The sequence below is a fragment of the Lathyrus oleraceus genome, chromosome 7 (genome assembly GCF_024323335.1).
Source record: "Lathyrus oleraceus cultivar Zhongwan6 chromosome 7, CAAS_Psat_ZW6_1.0, whole genome shotgun sequence".
Classification (NCBI taxonomy): Eukaryota; Viridiplantae; Streptophyta; class Magnoliopsida; order Fabales; family Fabaceae; genus Lathyrus; species Lathyrus oleraceus.
Window position 1 is genome coordinate 162068559 of NC_066585.1, and position 20218 is coordinate 162088776.

Sequence of the window (20218 nt, forward strand, 5' to 3'; positions counted from 1 at the left end):
CGAGGTGAACGCCTTCCATCTTTTATCACCCGAGGTTTAAATTGTAAAAGATATGTCTTTAGATATTGTATTTGATTTGCGAAAGGTAGTTTGAATTTTGGATTGGTAGGTTTTGATCGAAAGATGATTTGAGCAATGTGGCGTACGCCAATTATTCAAATAATCAAGGAATGGTGAGGCGTACGCCTCCCATTATCTATCGAAGTTTGAGTGAAAGTTTATTTTGTGAAATTGGATTTGCTATAATAGGTGGTTTGAGTTTATTCGATTGTGTTTTTAATTTGATGACGAGAATTCGAGCAATGTGGCGTACGCCAATTATTCGAATAATCGAAAGATAATGAGGCGTACGCCTCCTATCCTTAATTATCAGAAATAATTAAAAGAATTTGGAATTTGTAGTTGATTAAAAAAAATGATTTAAATTTGTGTTTATGAATGAAATAATGGTGATTCGATCATCTACTTGATTAATCAATAATCAAATAGGTCTCATTGTAAGAAAGCCCAAGAGTAAGCTATGTGAGGTTGATGGCGATGCATAAAAGCGATAGACTTACAAGGGTGTTTGAAAATGGACTCGACATTGAATCGAGAAATGTGATTTGTGCTTTTTGAAATTGGTTTGGATTGATAATGAAATTGAATTGGTCACAATGTGCTCCAAAACCGGTTTGTACATAGCGACAATGAAATTGGCATGTCGTATGTAGATCGAAACGCGGTGAAAATATACAATTAATTTATTGAAACTTTGATGGTATAGCGACATGGATTGGTCGAATCCATATAAAAATCGATCTAACGCAATGAACTTTAAACGATAATTCAACCTTATTTTATTTACAAGATATATCACCAAAAGTCGTCAACATCGCAATGTAGTCGGTTATTGACATTTATATATAACTTAACATTCCACAGACCATTGACAATATAATAATTTTTTTTAACAAGAAACTCCACAATGTAATTGACAATCAATTAGCAATAGTATTATGACCAATACTTAACCCAAAATCTAAGGAATCAATAAATATCAGTTGGTAATGCCAAAGTTTTAAAGCACTCAAACGTTGATTTTAAGGCTTAACATAACTAAAATTTAGAACCATATGCAAGTGGTAAGAAATTTAAGCTGCAACAATACAACTGCATCAAATGGTGACCGCAGTGCAAACCGAAAACAGAATAATTTTCTGAAACATCTTTTTGAAATTACAGCACCATCCAACATATGCTCACTCATACGTTTACCATCTTCATTCAAACACACACAAATTTAACCTTAATAAAATTGATTCAAGTAAAAAATCCATCCTAGTATTAATAATAGAAAAAAAACTTTAACACCACACAGTAAGGCATATTCACATTAAACCCTGTATAATAATGAAACAAACCTAACTCAATGAGAAAGCCGGAAATTTATTTACAACACGAATTGGCTTTACATACAGCATAATTTTAAGCAGAAATTCAGAGTCGGAGTATTACCCAATAAGTGCAATGTTGGCCGGTATTAAGCTTGTCGGGAGTAATAGATATTCACCCACAACAAAATTGCTTTTGCTGTGTTGAAAACAGGACTACCAGCCTTTCTCGCGTCACCCCCGTTGTTGGTTGGGTCCGGTGATTCCGGCTACCGCTTGCCTTCTTCTTTCACCAGTCCAAAGAGCAAACCATCGATCCTTAGGCGGTGTGACGACGTAAAGCCGAAACTGAAACCGTTAATTTCTTTTCAAAGATGACACATTAATGGAAGGAAGAGGTTCCGGTTGGATTTTCTGTGCCGGTGGAGATGTGTGTTTGAAATGGAAATTCCGATGGTGGGAGCTGTGGATTCGTGGTGGAAGATGGTTGGAGAGGGTTTCGCCGGTGAAGGCGTCGCGAAGGTTAGGGTGAATCGGTGGTAGATTAAGCGGCGGCGTCGTGTTGTTGAGGGGTTGTGGGTGGAGATTCGGTGGCTGTTGAGCGAGGCTTGTGATGGGATTTGTTGTTTGAGTGAAGGTTGTGATTTTTGAAGTGTCGTCGGTGATGGAAGAAGTGGATCAGAATGTGGGTGGTAGAAAGTTTCGACAGAGGGTTTTGTGGTGTTGGAGTATGATAGGTGGTTTGGATTTGTTGTAGTGAAGTTGATTCAGTTTAGGAGGTGGAAGGAAGAGTGAACGGAGGTATATTTGATGGTGGTGTTGGTGGTAGACGGCGGAGAGATGAGGTTTTGACGGTGGTTGGTAGGCGATTTGAAGGACGATGGTGGCGGTCCTTGGGTGAAGTGGTGGTGAAAGGTGAACGAAGGTGTTGGCGGTGAGGGTGGACTCGTTGGAGCGTGAGAGAGAGAGTGAGGGGTTTGTGAGAAGGATGGAAGGTTTCACACGGTGGATTGTGGATTTGGACGGTAGAGAAGGTTGTTGGTGGCGTGAGACGGTTTTTGGGATGGAGGAGGGTTTTCTCCTTCTCTCTTTAGGTTTGCAGAGAGAGAGACGAGAGATTTTTTGTGAGGAATTGTTGTGAGGGAGCGTGAGGTAAGGAGAGTGAGGGGACGCGTCCGAGTGGGTATGGGGATATGGAGATATTAAATGGGCGAGTTTGTTAGTGTATGTGAGAGAGACGTGAGGGTCTTTAGTGAGAAGGAGAGTGTGAGACACGTGGTGAAAGAGGGTTGAGAATCCAATGTAAAATATATTTTATTTTTATACTTGTTATTTATTTAAGAAAAATAAAATCATAAAAGAAAAATCTAACTAATATTTGATTTAAATAACTTTTAATTGTTTTAATTAAATAACTAAACCAAAGATTATTGGTCAGTTAGAAATAGAAACCGAGTATAAATTTGTTTGGAAAATTAAATCGATCACACTAAAATGGTCAGCCCACAATATACTTATTGAAAAATACAGTGTTTCTTCGAAATTCTGAAATAAATTTGCACCGATTAAAAGGCTCAGGCGGGTCAAGATATAACCGAAACAGTCACTGCTGATTTTGCCTGTTCTTGAGAAATGATTCAACTGATTGGTATGTATTCTCAATAAATTTATTTTGACTGACATTTTAGGTATTATTCATGATGCAATGTATGTCATGCTATGCATATGATGCAAAAATGAAAATGAAATCAATTCTACGAAAATTTAAATATGCCCGGACAAAATTGGGGTATGACATCTTGGACAAAGTATGACATGTATTCAACATTCTGATTCACAATACTGGATTGGCCGTCTTGAACAACGTGAGTTTTCTCTGAACTTGATTTCTCTATCACCACATCTTCATCCCTCTTAAGAGCTACAATAACGAATATCCGACCACTTCAGGTCACACCACTTACATCAGCGATGTTCACAAGGGATGGAAAAGCAAGAATAAGCACTTCTTTGCCGTCTTCTACCACAATAGCATTATACTTGTAAGGCACAACTTTTTCAGACTCATAAGACGTAGGACCCACCAAACGAGTAACTAACAGAGAAACAATAATCTTTTGACCATCAAATGCAATCACAACTGGTTCTGGGAAATTAAAACGGGAAAGTATGACGTTCACCTCATGCTCATCTTTATTTTATCCCTTGTAACTTAAATAAGATTCTGATCCAACATCTCTTGCAAGTCTTTTTTCACAACAACATATCCTCAGGGATCTCCAGAACAAACTTGACAAGAAGCATGGTCATGCTCGTAATAGCTCAATTCACATAAAGTTGCATGCATTTCAACTAAGGATCTTCTGATCAGATTGATGTTAAAGACTCGGTACTTCCCATGACATCCTTCGACCATATTCACAGTTGCATTGCCATGTTTGTGCAACAAATTATCTTGTATATTGGGATTAGAATCTTCAAATGACAAAATACCACTTTGCATTAACCTTCTTACCTCAACCCTCAAGGAGAAAAAATTCTCAATATCATGGCCAGATGCTGCTTGGTGGAATGCACAATGTTGGTCGGCTTTATACCACCACGAAAGCTCTTTTGGAACAGCTGGTGGAGTTCTTGTTTGCACCAAATTCTTCTGAATTAAAGCAGGAAACAACTTTGCATAAGTCATTAGAATTGGGTCAAATTGTACAGGCCTCTAGGAACAATTCTATTTATTTATACGTTGGTGGAAACACGGTTGATAACTTGGCGCTTCTTGAACAAATGAAGCAAAATTAATAATTGGAGTTATAGACGCCACATGCTGATGACGTTGACTGTTCCTCAGAAGTCTTCTGCGTCTCTCTTGCGAGATATCGTTTGCATCATGTTCCTTCTTCTTGGGTAAACCATTCCCATACTTTTTTGGAATCATCAGATGAATTACCTTCTTTCAACTATCCTTCACAGACACCTTCTTCTAACCTCAAACCCATATTCACCATTTTAGTTAAGTCACTAGGCGCACTAGCTACCATCCAGTCGTAATAGAACGAACTCAACGTCTTCAAAAACAGCATTGTCATTTCCTTTTCCTCCAATGAAGAACTAACTTGTGTAGTGATCTCGTGCCACCTCTGTGCGTATTCCTTGAAGGTCTCTTTTTCCTTGTGGGACATAGCACGGAGTTGATCCCTGCCCGGTGCCATGTCGATGTTATATTTGTACTGGCAAACAAAAGCCTCACCTAGGTCATTGAACATTCGGATCTGAGTACTGTCGAGCCCAATATACCACTCCAGAGCAGCCCCAGTCAAACTCTCTTAAAGGTAGTGGATCAGAAATTGATGATTGTCAATTTGAGTCGACATCTTACGAGCGTACATGACCAGGTGACTCAGAGGATAATAGTTTCCTTTTTACTTTTCGAAATCCGGAACCTTGAACTTATGCGGAATCTTCATATTAGGAACCAAACACAAATCATGAGTATTCTTCCCGAACAAATATTTCCCCCTCAAAGCCTGAATCTCTTTCTGCATAGCCTAAAATTTATCTTGAAACTCGTCCATTCTTTCGTAAACACCAACAGTCTCGCTTTGGTCAACATGAAAAATAGGTTCTTCGACATAAGGAACAACATGAACTACATGAGGTGGTACTAACATCACAGGTTGAGCCACTGGAACTTCAGCAACAGGTTGGTACCCTTCAGACACAAAGTTAGGAGGCATGCCCCAAGGGAAACCAGAAGGCACGTGGTCTTGCAGAGCACTGATGGGAGCCACTGAGATGGGCGTAGAGACAATATTAGAAATCACGATCCTCTAAAGAGGAGTCTGAGGAGGAGGAGGTGGAGGCTGACTCTAAGCCTCCGCCAAAGCTTCCATCATAGCAGTAATCCTCTCATAACCGTCCTTCGAAGTAGTCACCTCTTCACAGAGTTCCCGATTCTCTTGCTCTAGGTGGTCCATCTTCTTCAAATGATTAGTTCGAGTATTGTACCAGTGAGACAACTTGTCTGAATGAAGACCAAGAAAGAAATAAGACCCCTGACGAACTGGCTCAAAGCAAGACCAATATGCAACATGATGCATGATATGCAAATGCGAATGTTATTTTACAAGGAACTTTAAGGCATAAGTTGCAAACATAAGAACAATACATTTCAATGTGCTAAAAATCTTATTTTATTAATAACATAAAGGATTACAATAAGAAATACAGTTTCAATGATCATAAACAGAAGGAAACTAGATCTATGGAATCATGTCCGATGATGACCTGACTCCAAGCTGAATCTTCTTGTGAAGTCTTTTAATCTCTCTTTCGTAGCTAATTTTCATACCATCCTTCTCTATCACGAGCTGGTTTACAATGCCTTTCCAAACGCCGGAAGTAGGAAGATGAGTAGATGGCAAACTGGTAGGGGAAAATACATCCTATTGGCCTCTAGATCTCTTCATAACACGTTGCTCGAGTAATTCTATAAGTTCTTCCTTTTCCTTTAGCTGCTTCTACAATTCTACTTTCTCAAGGTGTGAGGTGTGAAATTTATCTTCCCAATCACCCCTCTCTTGCTTCATCCTATCCAAATCCTCTTGCAACTCCTCTATGCCTTTAATAGTGGGATATTTGACCATTACTAAGGACATAGGTCTTTCATAAGCATATGGCATCTTGAATTCGTTTGCTCTCTTCTTCACCCAACTAGTGTAAGGTTCCAAAGCTACACAATTCCTCAATCTAATCTCACCTTTACTTTTCCTATGAATATTGTGCCAAGCATGCACTATCCTAGCTTTCAACCCTTGAGTGTCCTTCCCTTCTTTGAAAAATAAACCTTATAACAAAGTGTTATTAGGTTTGTCCTTCATAGTGAACCCGAGTTGACGTCTTGCCAAAGCTGAATTGTAGTTGGTTGCCCCCGGTGTACCAAGAAGAGGCACATTAGAGAACTCCCCACAACTATCAATAATCTCGATGTCATCGTAAATAGAAGAATACCAAGCTATGTCATGATTGGTGAGAGACATAGGTCTTTGAGACCACCTTAAACAATCCTTGTTTTCTGTGAAGATAGGAGACCGTGACAAGGCAAAATAAACCACTTGTACAGTAATGACACACAACAGACAATAGTTCCACCCCCTTTAGAAGTCCTATGATGAATGGAGAAATAAGTATCACCGAGCAAAGTTGGAACCAGATTCCTAATCAAAAATATCCTTATAGCATTAACATCAACAAAATTGTCAATGTTAGGAAACAAGACCAAACCATAGATGAGTAAGGCAAGAACAGTCTTGAATGCTACCATGCTATTAGCATTAGCAAAAGAAAAAGCTTTTTCAAATAGAAAATTCAAAGTCAACTCTCTGGTACCCTCTTTGATAGTGAGATTGACATCTATGTCAGACTTCCTTAGATGAATGGCTTCGACAATAACCCGAGATTCAAGAATTCCTTCCACCTCACTAAAAAGAACTCTATCAGAAACAAGTATATCCAAAAGATAAGCATACTCCTCCATGGTAGGCAACAATTGATAATCAGAGAAAGTGAAGCACCGATAAACATGATCATAGAACTGAATCAAAGTACAAATAAGACCATCCTCAACATCAGTAGATAACACAGATAAAATTCTTCCAAAATGGTCTCTTAAACCCTTAGGATCATCCATGAAAGATGCTAGCTTCCTCAATTCCATGAGATCGGGACATCTGAAACTGTATTTCCGAGTATTCCTCCTTCCACTATCAATGATCAAAATATCTGTGATGTTTGCAATAAGAGTCTCTAAGTTCCTTGAAAATTGAGTAAAATTCCTATGAATTCCATGAGTGCATGATGCAACAATCACAAACAAGATCATACAAAGCACACAAACAAGGTCCAAAGGTTCAGAGTCACGAGCATGGACCCAAGGGTAAGAGCCAACCCATAATGTTTGTACTAAGGGTATAATCACCTGTAGAACAAGGTTCTAAAAAGTTCCCAGAGTTGTAATTCCATCTTTTGGATATTGGCGATTTATACGACTACTCGTCAACCAATAATATTCTCAAGAGAAACTCGTCCGAGTGTAGTATCACGTAACAACTAAGTCAAGTCTACACGTGAATAACCATCGCACTACGCCCTAAAAGGCCAAGATGGGTTAAGGGTTCTATTGTCCTAAGCTTCCCGGGCTCCCAGGTCGGAAAAAGTAATGCCAACTACGACTACTCGTGTGACATCAATAATCCCAAAGGGGCCTGCACTGAGTGAGGGATCTCAAGTCAGCTTATTAAGGATTAACTCCACGTAAGCCAAACATGACTATACCATCCTCTTATAATAAGATCTCTCAAGTCCGGGTATATGACTTATCTCACCATACAAAGACCACCAAACACCATATAGAACAAACAACAACAAACAATAACAAACAACAACAAATATAATATATACACTAAAACAAAGATGGGCTTAACTCACTAGGGACTACTCTCCAGCAGAGTCGCCACTTTTCTGTAGTGGTAAATTTTTTGAGATTAAGTTATTGATTAACTTAACTCGCAAAGCAAGAGTCGCCACCACACTTTTATTATTTTCAAAGGAAAAGGGAAAAAGTACAAACAAAACCCAAAGAAGTTTTGAAATAAAACTAATAAAAGAGAATAAGGGTCCGGGGGTTAGTTATGCAAAGGGAATGTATTAGCACCCTAAACATCATGGTACTCCATGGAAACCTCTTTGGAAATATGTACATTTTGGTTTGAAAAAGGTGTTGTTTGTTAAAAAATTGGAGAGGTGGGAAAAGAAGCACATTTTCTTTATTTTTGTCTTTGCCAAGACTTTTGAAGTCTTATGCCTACGTACCAACAAAGTGCAATGGAGGATCAAAACCTCATAGTTCATGGTAAACATAACAAAGGTGACTTTGTTTTGATTCATTTTTTATGGGAAATATATTTTGTCATTTTTAGGATAATACTCAACTAGTCACCCACAAATATGAGAACTTTGCATCATCATGAGAGGGACTCCAACTTATATAAGGATCAACAAGTATGCCACTAGCTCTCACAAATGGAAAAGAATTATCATCAATACTATGGAGATAGGGGAATTATAACTCAAATATGGAAATGACTTATGTCTAATGCCTTGAGAAAAGTTTTAAAAGGAAAAATGCACAAGGGTGAAAAAGGTTTGAATGAGTTAGGCATTTCTTTAGTCTTTTGAAATTGGTCTAAGTATGCTTAAGATGGATTAACATTTGTTAAGAAAAAAAAGTTTTGAAAATCACTTGACAAAAGTCAAGGTTTATTGAGAAAGTGGTTCAAGTTTGAAATCAAGACGATTTTTGAAAAGAGGGAGAAGAAGAGACTATCCTAAAGCATAAAGTAAAAGCTAAGGAGGAAAGATCTAACCAAGATATAGCAAGATTTATGACATGGTTCAAGCAAGAATTCCCTCCTTTGGATTAAGCCTCAAACAAGCCAAAATAAGCCAATAATAATCCATGTACCATATGAAACTAAAATAACCAAGCCAAGTCTTCACAAAGAAGTCCAAAGTCATAGGTATCAGATGAATTCCAAGGTCTCAAATCACAAGTCCCAAAGCAAAGGTATACATCCTAATTCTAAGTCCACAACTCCACAATGATGCCAATGATAGTAACCACAAGTCCATGAGTTAGGAAAAACAAGGTCCTTTTTAGGGTTTTTTCTTATTAGTAACTTTTTTACAATGATATAAAGGAAAGGTCTAAATGGACAAAGAACAATAATGACATAATCACAAACAATATGATATGTAATGCTAGACATAAAGTATAAAGTAAATGACATAAAATAAATGCATAAAGTAAATGACATTAAAATAGAAGTTAATACAAATGAAGAATTAGTAAAAGATGTTAGTGAAAATGAAAAGATGTTTTTGGTCATTTTTTGGAAAAACACTTAACTATCCACTCACAAGCATGAAAATATGAACCTATACATCATTTATGAGAAGGGCTCCAACTTGGATAAAATCAAAAAATATTCCAGTAGCTCTCACAAATGGAACATGAGCAATATGTTCACACAATACCATGATGAATATGAGACTTACAATCTCACTTGTAAAAATTCCTTTTCTTTTGGGACAAATTTAGCACTATTTAAAGCAACCGTAATTGGACTTATGTAGAAGTCACAACTATCTAAGGCCGGTCAATAATAATATTTGTGTTAATACATGCTAGATAAATGATATGTAAATCATCCTCCCAAAGCCATGCCACACAAGAAAATAAGAAAGGGAATGATCAAACACAAAGGCTAGGAGGAAGGTCCATTACTTCAATCCACACTTCATGATACTTATGATGAACTTATGCATCAACCCAAAGTACCTTAAATGATTCATGATCACTTAGAAGGTAGATTTGAAATGATGAAAGTTCATCAAGTACCAATCCGTACATCATGAACAAGATGGACACAAGTCATCCAATTGATCAAAGGGAATAAAAAGAGATGAAGAAGAAGGAATCAAGAGAAGTCACACCCAAATTGGACCAAAAGTTTGATCAAGTCATCATCAAAATCAATCATCCATTTTGGTGGATTAGGGTTTTCACCCCATAAACATCCAAGATCCTTGAGTTTGATGAGACTTGAAGTCCAACCCATTATGATCCAAGGCCAACAAAAGTTCACAAGGTCACACAAATATAAAATGCAATTAAATAACATAAAAATGCATCAAATGTATTTTTAAATAAATTTTAAAATAGAAATAAGATGAAAAATTCATAAAGTCCTTCAAAACACCAAATAAATGGCCAAGAAAATTATGGAAGGTTGGAAATAAAATAAGAGACATGAAATAAAATTTTCAGAATTTTAGAATGCAAAAAAGTATTTTTAAACCAATTAAAACAAATGAGGAAAGAGAAAATTCATGAAAAATAGGAAATCAATGAAATAAAATGTGTAAAAATAAAAAATCAGATGAAGCGAAATAAAAGAGAATTTTAGAAATTATTTTGTGATTTTTTGGATGAAAAATGAAATTACTATGATTTTTTAAAGAAAAAGCAATTTAAAATAATAAGAAAAAACACGGAGCGTTCGATCAGGACTCATTAATTGACGTGGCTGATCCAACACTCCAAAGATCAGGATGCATGATGGAACACGCTGCAAGCCAAACATAGGATCCAATTTAAATTCAACCAATCAAAACATTTCAAAATACCAACGTGTCTAGTTCAAACTCAGACCACCTGAGGAAAACTCTGGTCTTCTTCTCCGGTGAGCTCTCACTGGAGTTTCATCATTTTGTAAATTCAAGAAATGAGACCGCCATCTTTGTTATCCTCTTTCCATCCTGAATTCAACCTCATACTCCAAATTCATTTATGTGAATTAAGCAAAGGGAATTTCAAAGAAGTTTCAGAAACAAGCAAGCCACAAAAAATTAAATTAAATGATGAACAAGATCAATCAATTCCAGATAAGTTAGAGGAAAATATTAGAGAGTGAATGACTATATTGTGGTAACTTATTTGAGTTTAAATGATGCTCAGACCTACCTTATCCAGATGGTGATCAGAAGTCGATGAAACTCGATCTGGTTAGAGCACTTCAGGAGGTCTCAGAGCTTGGGAATTATTGCAAAAGTTTCACAGGATCTCGATGGAGCTAATGGAATCAAGAAATTAGATTGAAACAAACTGAAACTCAAAACACGATAGTTGAATTTTCTGGAAAAAATTCAAGTTTCAGCATGGGTTTCTTGGCTCTCCAAAGCTTGCAAATGAAGGAAATAGCTTCCTCTCTCTCTATATGGAATGTGTTTGGATCCAAATACGTGTGGAATTACGCAGAATTCGTGCAAAACGAATTTGATCCAAGTGTATGAAAAATGTGACTTGAAACTCATCAAAACTCAGCCAAATGATGCATTTTAAGTGTCAATTAACTTATGGAGGCTTGTTAAAATATGTTTAGGACCAAAACACTTGCTAATTTGGCTTGGAATTGGGATTATTCGTGATCAAATTTTGGGCAATGTTGATTTCTTCCGTTCCAAGTCACCATGTTCAACTCAACGGGGCATCCTGCTCAAGAGTCTTTTTGATCCTATTCTTTTTGCAATGTGTTGACATCATGACCAAGATTACAATGTGCCAAGAAAGGTTGCATTTGGATGTTTGAGCACAAAGTTATAGCATGTTGAAGTTGGCATAAAATACTGATCACATAACTTAGAAAAGTTTGAGTGCTTCATGGTTGAAAATGACCTATAATGTCCCAATGAATTACATGACCTTCCAAGCATATTTTGACCTTGGTCCTTGAAGAAAACTTGTACATGGAATCACAAATGACATTGTGCAAAAATAATCAGTCCCATATGTTGAAAAATGAAGAAGTTATGATCTTTGAAAGTTGGGGAAAAGTCACTTGAAAATAGGTCAAATTTCACAAATGATCTATAATGTCTCCAAAGTTTGTGATCCTCTAAGGTTAATTGGCTCTTGTCATGTAAAGAGAAGTTGTAAAGGACGTTGAGAAGAGTCATATACAAAAATGAGAATTCAAAAGTGTTGAGAATTGAAAGAGTTGTGATCCTTGGAACTTTAACTTCAAAATGTTTACTTTTTGGTCAAACCACTTGAAACAAACTTGTGTATTTGGACTTTCCTTGAATTCCAAAGAACATTAGTGATCATATGAAATCAAAATAAGTTTTACTTGACTTCCTCTTGATTAAATTGCTCAAAGCTTGAAGTTGCTTGTTGAAGAAGGCATGGAAATAAACATATGAACCTTTGACTTTTCTTGAGAAGTAAGCCACAAGACTTTGAGATGCTATTGATTTTGAGGAGTCCTATTTTGTACAACAAACTAAAAGGAAACAAGACATGTTTTTGATATTTTTATTAGTGGTTTGATAATAAATAAATCAAATAAACACAAAGGTAAAACAAGGAGGTGTTTGGTGATCCCTGCAAGAAGCAAACCCAAAGATGGATAAAAGGGAATGATAAAAAATGTGACTTTTCTTGTATGCAAAAATTCAAATGATATGTGGGATCTTAGGATAAAAAATTAGGGTATGACAATACTTTATAGGAACCTCTTTGAAAATCTATGTATTTTGTCTTAAAATGACGTTGTTTGGAAATGATTGGGGAGATGAGAAAAGAAATGTTTTTTTATAATTTTTGTGTTTGCTAAGACTTTGAGTCTTATGTCTACGTACCAACAAAGTGCAATGGAAGATCAAAACCTCATAGTTCATGGTAAAAATAACAAAAATATTTGTTTCGATTCATTTTAATGAAAATACATTTTGTCATTTTAAGAAGAACACTTAACTAGTCACCCATAAGTATGAGAATTTTACATCACCACAAAGAATGACTCAAACTTAGATAAAGATCAACAAGTATGTCACTAGCTCTCTTAGGTGGAAAAGAATTATCATCAACACTATGGGGATAGGAGAATTATATCTCAACCATGAAAATGGCTCGCGTCTAAACTTTGAGAAAAAATTTTAACAGAAAAAATGCACAAAGGGCACAAAATAATTTGAATGAGTTTATGCAATTTTTTAAGTCTTTTGAAATTTGTTTGGATATGCTTAAGATGTATTAACATTTATTAAGAAAAATGTTTTGAAAATCACTTGACAAGAGTCAATGTTTATTGAGAAAATGGTTCAAGCTTGAAAACAAGATTTTTTTTGAAATAGAGAGAAGATTTTGAAAATTAAAGAAGGGGATGAGAAGAAGAGACTATCCTAGAGCATAAAAAGTAAAAGTTATGGAGGAAAGATCTAACCAAGAGAAAACAAGCTTCATGACATAAGTCAATCAAGAATTCCCTCATTTGGATTAAGTCTCAAGCAAGTCAGATAAGGAAAGAATAAATCATGTACCAGATGAAACCATGATAATCAAACCAAGTCTTCAAAAGAAGTCCAAAGTCAAAGGTACCAGATGAATCCCAAGGTCTCAAATCACAAACTCTCAAAGGAAAGGTCAAGGTCATAATTATAAGTCCATAACTCCACAACAATGCTAAGGATAGTAACCACAAGTCCATGAATCAAGAGAACCAAATTTTTTAGCGGTTTTTCCTTTATTAATTTCTTAAAAAAAGAAGTCCAAATTGACAAAGGAAAAATAGCATAAACATAAATAAAATAAAAACATAAAGTAAATGACAAAAGGATAAAGAACATAAGATAAATGACATTAAAGTAAAGTCAAATCCAATAAAATGTTAGTAAGTGATGTTAGTGATAAAAAAGAGAAGATGATTTGTCATTTTTTTTTTTGAGAACACTCAACTATTCACCCACAAGTATGAAAATATGGACCTCTACATCACTTATGAGTAAGGCTCTAATTTGGATAAAATCACCAAGTATCTCATTATCTCTCATAAATGAAAAGGGAACAATATCTTTCACACAATACCATGAGGAATATGAGACTTACAATCTCATTTATGAAAATGATTTACTTTCGAGACAAATTTAGCGTTATGATAAACAATCGTAATTGGACTTATATAGAAATCACAACTATCTGAGTCCGGTCAATAATAATGTTTGTGTTAATACATGCTAGAGAAATGTTATGTAAATCATTATCCTAAAACTATGCCACACAAAATAAATAAATAGAATTAATCAAACAAAAAGGTTAGGCGAGTGATCCATTACATAAATCAATACTTCATTAGTACTTAGGACAAACTTATGCATCAATCCAAAGTACTTTAAATGATTCATGATTAATTATGAGATAGATTTGAAATGATGAAAATTTATAAAAATCATAAATAAAATGGACATAAATCATAAATAAAATGGACGCAAACCATCCCATTAATTTAAAAAAAAAACGAAGAAGAAGAGAATAATAAAAATCATACTCAAATTTGATCAAATGCAGAAGTTAAGATACCCTAGTAATTACTAATAGTTACTAATAGGATATCTCCTATAGAAAAGTTGTTGACAGTATCTCATTAAACATGAAATAATATTGGTTTTATGTTTGAAGAGGTCTTTTCCCCTATACCTCCGCCATAAATTGTTTAAGGACATGTTTATAGGATACCCCCTCACAATCCTTTGATACGAGCTCTGGTAAACGTAAAAAATGATACGTTTGCTTAACTTCTCCATCCATATTAAGTTTGTAGTTGTAGCTTTCTTTTTAACATAGGCAAAAACTTCTTGACGTCTTACAAAATGATTGATTACATCTATTATGTGATTTTGGTGAAATTTATTGAAGCTTAGTGATTTCCATGTATGCCTGTAAAAAGAGGTTCCATGCATTTAAGTTAGAATTTTGTCTGCAATGTCCAGATCTGGTCCATAGTGAAGCTTGTATCCACTCCTTTAGTTGCTCCTGCTGTGTTTGGAGGCATTTTGTTGGGCTATGTGATGTATGATTGCACACATTACTACTTGCATCATGGCCAACCGAAGAGTGATGTTCCCCGTAGTCTCAAGGTATAACCACTTTCCCTTCTTTAAATGTGGCAACAATCAATTTGTGATTCTTCTCTAAACTCTGTTGCCTGTGCACAATTCTTTCTCTTTTAACTTCTTCCTACTCTACAACATTCTACTGCCACTGCCACTGCCATTGTTAAGCATAACGTTTGATAGTATGAAAGGAAATATATGAACATCCACATATGCATACAATCCTTATTCTTCACCTAATAATAACTCAACTTCTAAACACATTTAACTTAACCCATATTTGTAACATTGGAAATTTGATCTAGAATCCTAACCATAACTAGCCCTTTGATCTTTTCTTCTTCTTACTTATCTATTGGCATTGGAGGGATACTCTGCTCATGCCTAAAGAAATTAGATGGATCAACTTCAGTTTTCACCTTTACTAACCTGTTGAAGTTACCCTTAAAATACCTATAACCCCAAGAAGAAGCAAGTGAAAAGCTTGTACTATTCTTGCTGTTCATCCCTATATCCAAATCTCTATAGCTCACATAGTTTTCCCTCGGATGTTTTGATGCATATGGTGTCATAAATGCGTAAAATTTCCTCATCCACCTCATATGTTTTGCCATATTCTTTTCTCCATCAATCCATCCTGTTACATACTGAATTTTATAAAGTGTCCCCTTTCTGTGAGCGAAAGGTGTTGCTGACTCAGCAATCTTACTCATCTCTCCTCCATAGGGGTTCCAAATCATTAAAGGCCCATCCTCCTGAAGAAATTTTTTCCATAAAGAATTGAGGGAATTTTCGGGAATCACTTGTCTTACAAAATCTGACTTTGCTTTGAAGTAAGCCTTGGATGTTGGTTTTCCTTGGAGCAGAATTTCTGGAGGTGTTTCATTTGGATATCCAGCTATATAAAGAACCGATTTGATCCAACTGGTTTCCAAGCAATCCTTTTCTGTTAAACCTAATTCTGAAAAACTGTGTTTCATAACTCTGAGAAGTTTATTAGCTTCACCGAGAAATAGAGCATTGTAAGAAGTAGTTACTGTTCTTTGACCTGGAACAGTACTATTTCCTGGCTGAATCATGACTCTGATGAAAAGATTCTCATCGATATTCGGTGCTACTTGTTGCCATCTATGGAGAAGTTTGTTTCCTCCTTGTTCTAGGCTTTTTTTTACGGTGAAAACCGTCACAGTTTGTGGCACAGGAACCAACTTGATATTCCACCAGAGAATAACTCCGAAGCTTCCTCCTCCACCTCCTCTTATGGCCCTAAATAAGTCTTCTCCCATTGCTTTTCTGTCGAGAATTTTTCCGTTAGCATCGACAATTCGAGCGTCGACGACGTTGTCAACACCGAGGCCATACTTTCTCATCATAGAACCGTAAGCACCCCCGGTAATGTGGCCGCGGATACTTAAGGATGTACAAAGGCCTGCAGGGAAACCATGGACTGCACTTTTCTCCGAAATTCTGTAATAGACTTCACCAATAGTCGCACCGGCTTGAATCCAAGCGGTGTTATGTGGAATATCAACATTGATTTCGCGCAGTTTAACCAGGTCTAAGATCATGAACGGTTTCTCAATAAGGGAAACGAAAGAAAGTCCTTCATAATCGTGCCCTCCGCTGCGCACTCTCATATGAATACCATGCTGTTTTGCACATATTACAGCTGCTTGAACCTGTGAGTCGTGGAATGGAGTGAATACGAAAACTGGTTTCGGCACGGAAGGCAACAAATACCTTAGATTTTGAGCAGTGGATTCAAGGATTGAAGTGTAGGACTTATTGGTAGAGGAGTAGATTGCAGATGGAAATTGGTTTGAAGAATTTGAATGAAGTGATAAACAATTATTGAAAGTTTTTTCAAGTGCAACATGTAAGAGTGCAACATGTAACAGAACAACAAAAGTTGCTAAGAGGGACATCATAGGATGCATGTTTTCTTTTTCTCTTGTGTTGTGATAAAATGTTTCTCTAGCTTGTTAATGTGTTAGTTCTATGTTAGTAGTTGAGGACATATTTAGCAAAAAGATAAATATGGAAAAATCAAATTACTCTAATGAGTAATAATAGAAAGAATTTTTTTTTGAAGGCTTATAACTATGTTGAAATTTTGTCCTCTGAATTTATAGCACGTAGAATAGTATTTAAATTAAAAATAAATTTTTTAGTTACAACACAATACATGCAATATAAAATGTAGCAAAGTTAGCTTTCTCATACAAAAATTAAATTTTTTCATCTTTAAATACTTAATCTCTTTTTAAACACATTCAGATCCACACGCCGATTGATATAGAACAAAGTCTTATGATTCTTCTTTCCCTTGTACCTCAGTTGCATCTGCTGTAACAATTGTGTAACCGTCATTGACGAAATCAATAACATATTGGACTGCAAGTGCAGCTGAATCATCCATCGACTCCCATTCTTTCCATCAAAGACGGGAAAGTTTATGTTTAAGCTACCGTTTTCATCTTTCATCTTCGTTCTTGTGCATATTCACTCAAAAACTCACTAACACTTGTGTTTTCCAATCCCCCAGAATTAAGAAATATGATTATATTTCGATTCAGATCTTCAATTCACTATGAATTGAATGAGTAGAATCAATCATACACGCCTCACGTACACTCGTATTTCCCGTTCCTGAATCTGAATCGGAGCTCTAGATATCAATTGTTGGTGCACATGATTAAATATGAAGAATATGATGGAAGAGAGAAGAGAGAGAAACATGATATATTACTAAGTTTCTCTAATAGAATTGGAATTGATTACAAAATGAATTCTGTTTAAAACTAAAAACAAAGTTCAGTATATATACAATCAGAGTCTCTAAATGAAATGCAAATTCAGACTTTAAATGCAAATGAAAATGAATTACAAGAATCACAATTAATCATCATGTATCATATTGTCATCATATTATCCAACTAATTCCAACATAGACAATTGTTTATATGAACTAAAACTGAAATAATTAAATTAACTTTCAAAACACATATGCTTAAGTTCTTACCATGTAAAATTCCTGCATATGAAGGAGTAATATTTTGCATATCATGTAAAATGGAAAAGATGTGAGATTGTGAGGTTAAGACTGTTGAATTGTAATTGCTTGTGTCGAAACAGGTTATTCGACAGAGCAACGAAGTGTCGAACCACCTAGTGTGTTGAGTTGTGTTAGTGTGCCGAAGTATCGAAGCATGTTGTTTCACACATGATTTCAACTTAGGTCGATTTTAGTAGTGTTAGCTATTTTGGGCTTTGGCTTGAGGTCCAAGTTAACCTAAACCTATAAATCGAGGGAGTAACCCTTATTCTTGTAATGAAGTGAATAGAGTATTCATAACATTGTAATTCACAGTATTTTGCAGTTGTAAAGTGAATAAGAAGTTTTCCACAGTTTATGGACAGAGAGAAATCTGCAGAATTTAATTCTTCTACTCTTTCACCGTTCTTTACTTTCTTTATTTCTCCATTGTTCTTCTTTTTTCATTGTTATTATGTGGGTGATAACAATATTGCTCATCAAGATTGATTTAAATTCTCCATAGATTGTGAGGGATTTCCAACATCTGGTATCATGAGCCCTGGTTCGAGAAATGAATCGGCTTACTTCTATCAAAAGTCAATGGCGCCAGTGTGGTGAATAAGAAACATTCCATTGAAGAGTGTTAACATCGCCAGTGTGGTGAATAAGAAACCTTTCGCGCGGTACAAGAGTTTGTGGAAGTAAGTAGAGCTTTCACTTGAGGGGGAGCATTGTGGAATCACACTTGAGGGGGAGTGTTGAGAATTTATCAAGTGTGAGTAGTGTGGGTAATAGTCCCACATTGGTTGGAAATATGGAGACTTGAGCATTTATAAGTGAGGGAACCCACTCACCTATCATCTTAAGATTTTGGGTGAACATGTGGTGTGTCTCTCATAAAGGTGTTGCTCTAAAAGAAGAAGCCTCACAATGTTCCCTAGTAAAAAACTCCCCCAATAAATAGTATCAGAGCTTGGTTTAATCGATTCGTGGGAAGAAGATCACCATGGCAACGAATCATCTAAACGAGCATTTTTCAGCAAATCCTTCGTTTCTTAAGAACAACAATTATGAGAATTGGTGCGAGCAGATAAAGGTTGTGTTCTATTATCAAGATCTTTGGGATCTTGTGAATGAAGGAGTAGCAACGCTTGTAGAAGACGCGACAGATCAAGAAAAGGTTGCACATAAAGAATTGAAGAAGAAAGATTATAAAGCTCTCTTTATAATCCATCAATATGTTGATGCATATAACTTTGAAAAGGTTGGTGATGCAGAGTCAACAAAAGAAGCATGGGAAATTCTGTAGATATCATTTAGAGGTGCAGAGAAGGTGAAAGAGGTGAGGTTACAAACTCACAAAAGGACGTATGAATTGCCTTAGATGGAAGACAATGAAAGCATAACTGATTTCTTCACCAAGGTTACGAAACTGGTGAATCAAATCAAGGTATGTGGAGAAGTGTTGACATCAAGATCTTTTATTGGAAAGATCTTGAGGTCGTTGGCTCCAAAGTTTGACCACGTGGTAGTAGCCATAGAAGAGTCGAAGGATTTGTCAAAACTGACAAAGGAAGAGCTTCAAGGGACGCTTGAATCTCATGAACAAAGAATGGCTGAAAGAGTTGCAGGAAAGTCGAAGAGTGATATGACTTTGTAGGCGCAATCAACAAAAGAAAGGAAAGGAAAAGGAAGCTGAAATGGCAACAAAGGCAGAGGAGGCTACAATAATTTGACTGGTCAAAATCAGCAAGAAGGAAATTGGTCGAATCAGAGAAAACCCTGGAACCATGGCAACCAAAGAGGTGGTATTACAGGTAGAGGAAGAGGTGGTGGTCAAAAGCCAGACAAGAGTCACATTCAGTGTTACAATTGTCAAAGGTATGGTTACTATTCTAGTGATTGTCCAGAAAAGCAGAAGAATCAAGAAACTTATGCTAAGCTGGCAAAACATGAAGAAAAAGAGACGTTGTTGATGGTTACAATAAGAGATGAAGAGAGATTCGAGGACCAGTGGTACTTGGACTCAGGATGCTCATCAAACATGTCTGGAAGGAAAGATTGGTTTTACAAAATAAAGCCCTTAATGAAGAACATGGTGAAATTTGCAAATGACAACACTCTAGCAGCTGAAAGTGTTGGTGATGTTCTGATTATGAGGAAAGATGGCAAGAGGTCAGTAATTTCAAATGTGTTGTACATACCAGGCATGAAGAGCAATTTTCTCAGCATAGAGCGGTTAGTTAAAAAGAACTACAAGGTGTCGATCAAAGACAAGATGATGAGAGTTCTAGGCTCAAAT

At 36.1% G+C, this 20218-nt stretch overlaps 2 protein-coding genes across 2 annotated transcripts in view; one reads left to right on the forward strand and one right to left on the reverse strand.

Moving 5' to 3' along the window:
* The window catches only part of LOC127108509 (dihydroceramide fatty acyl 2-hydroxylase FAH1), a 39259-nt gene extending 24335 nt beyond the window's left edge, over positions 1–14924 (forward strand). Inside the window, exon 5 of the mRNA XM_051045989.1 lies at positions 14757–14924. Coding sequence (XP_050901946.1) covers positions 14757–14909 — 153 coding nt within the window. The 3' untranslated portion in view covers positions 14910–14924. The remainder of the gene's footprint in view (positions 1–14756) is intronic.
* Positions 1–16816, reverse strand: part of LOC127108508 (berberine bridge enzyme-like 13) — a 37816-nt gene extending 21000 nt beyond the window's left edge. The window contains exon 1 of the mRNA XM_051045987.1: positions 15835–16816. Coding sequence (XP_050901944.1) covers positions 15835–16816 — 982 coding nt within the window. The remainder of the gene's footprint in view (positions 1–15834) is intronic.
* Between the last annotated feature and the right edge of the window lie 3402 nt (positions 16817–20218).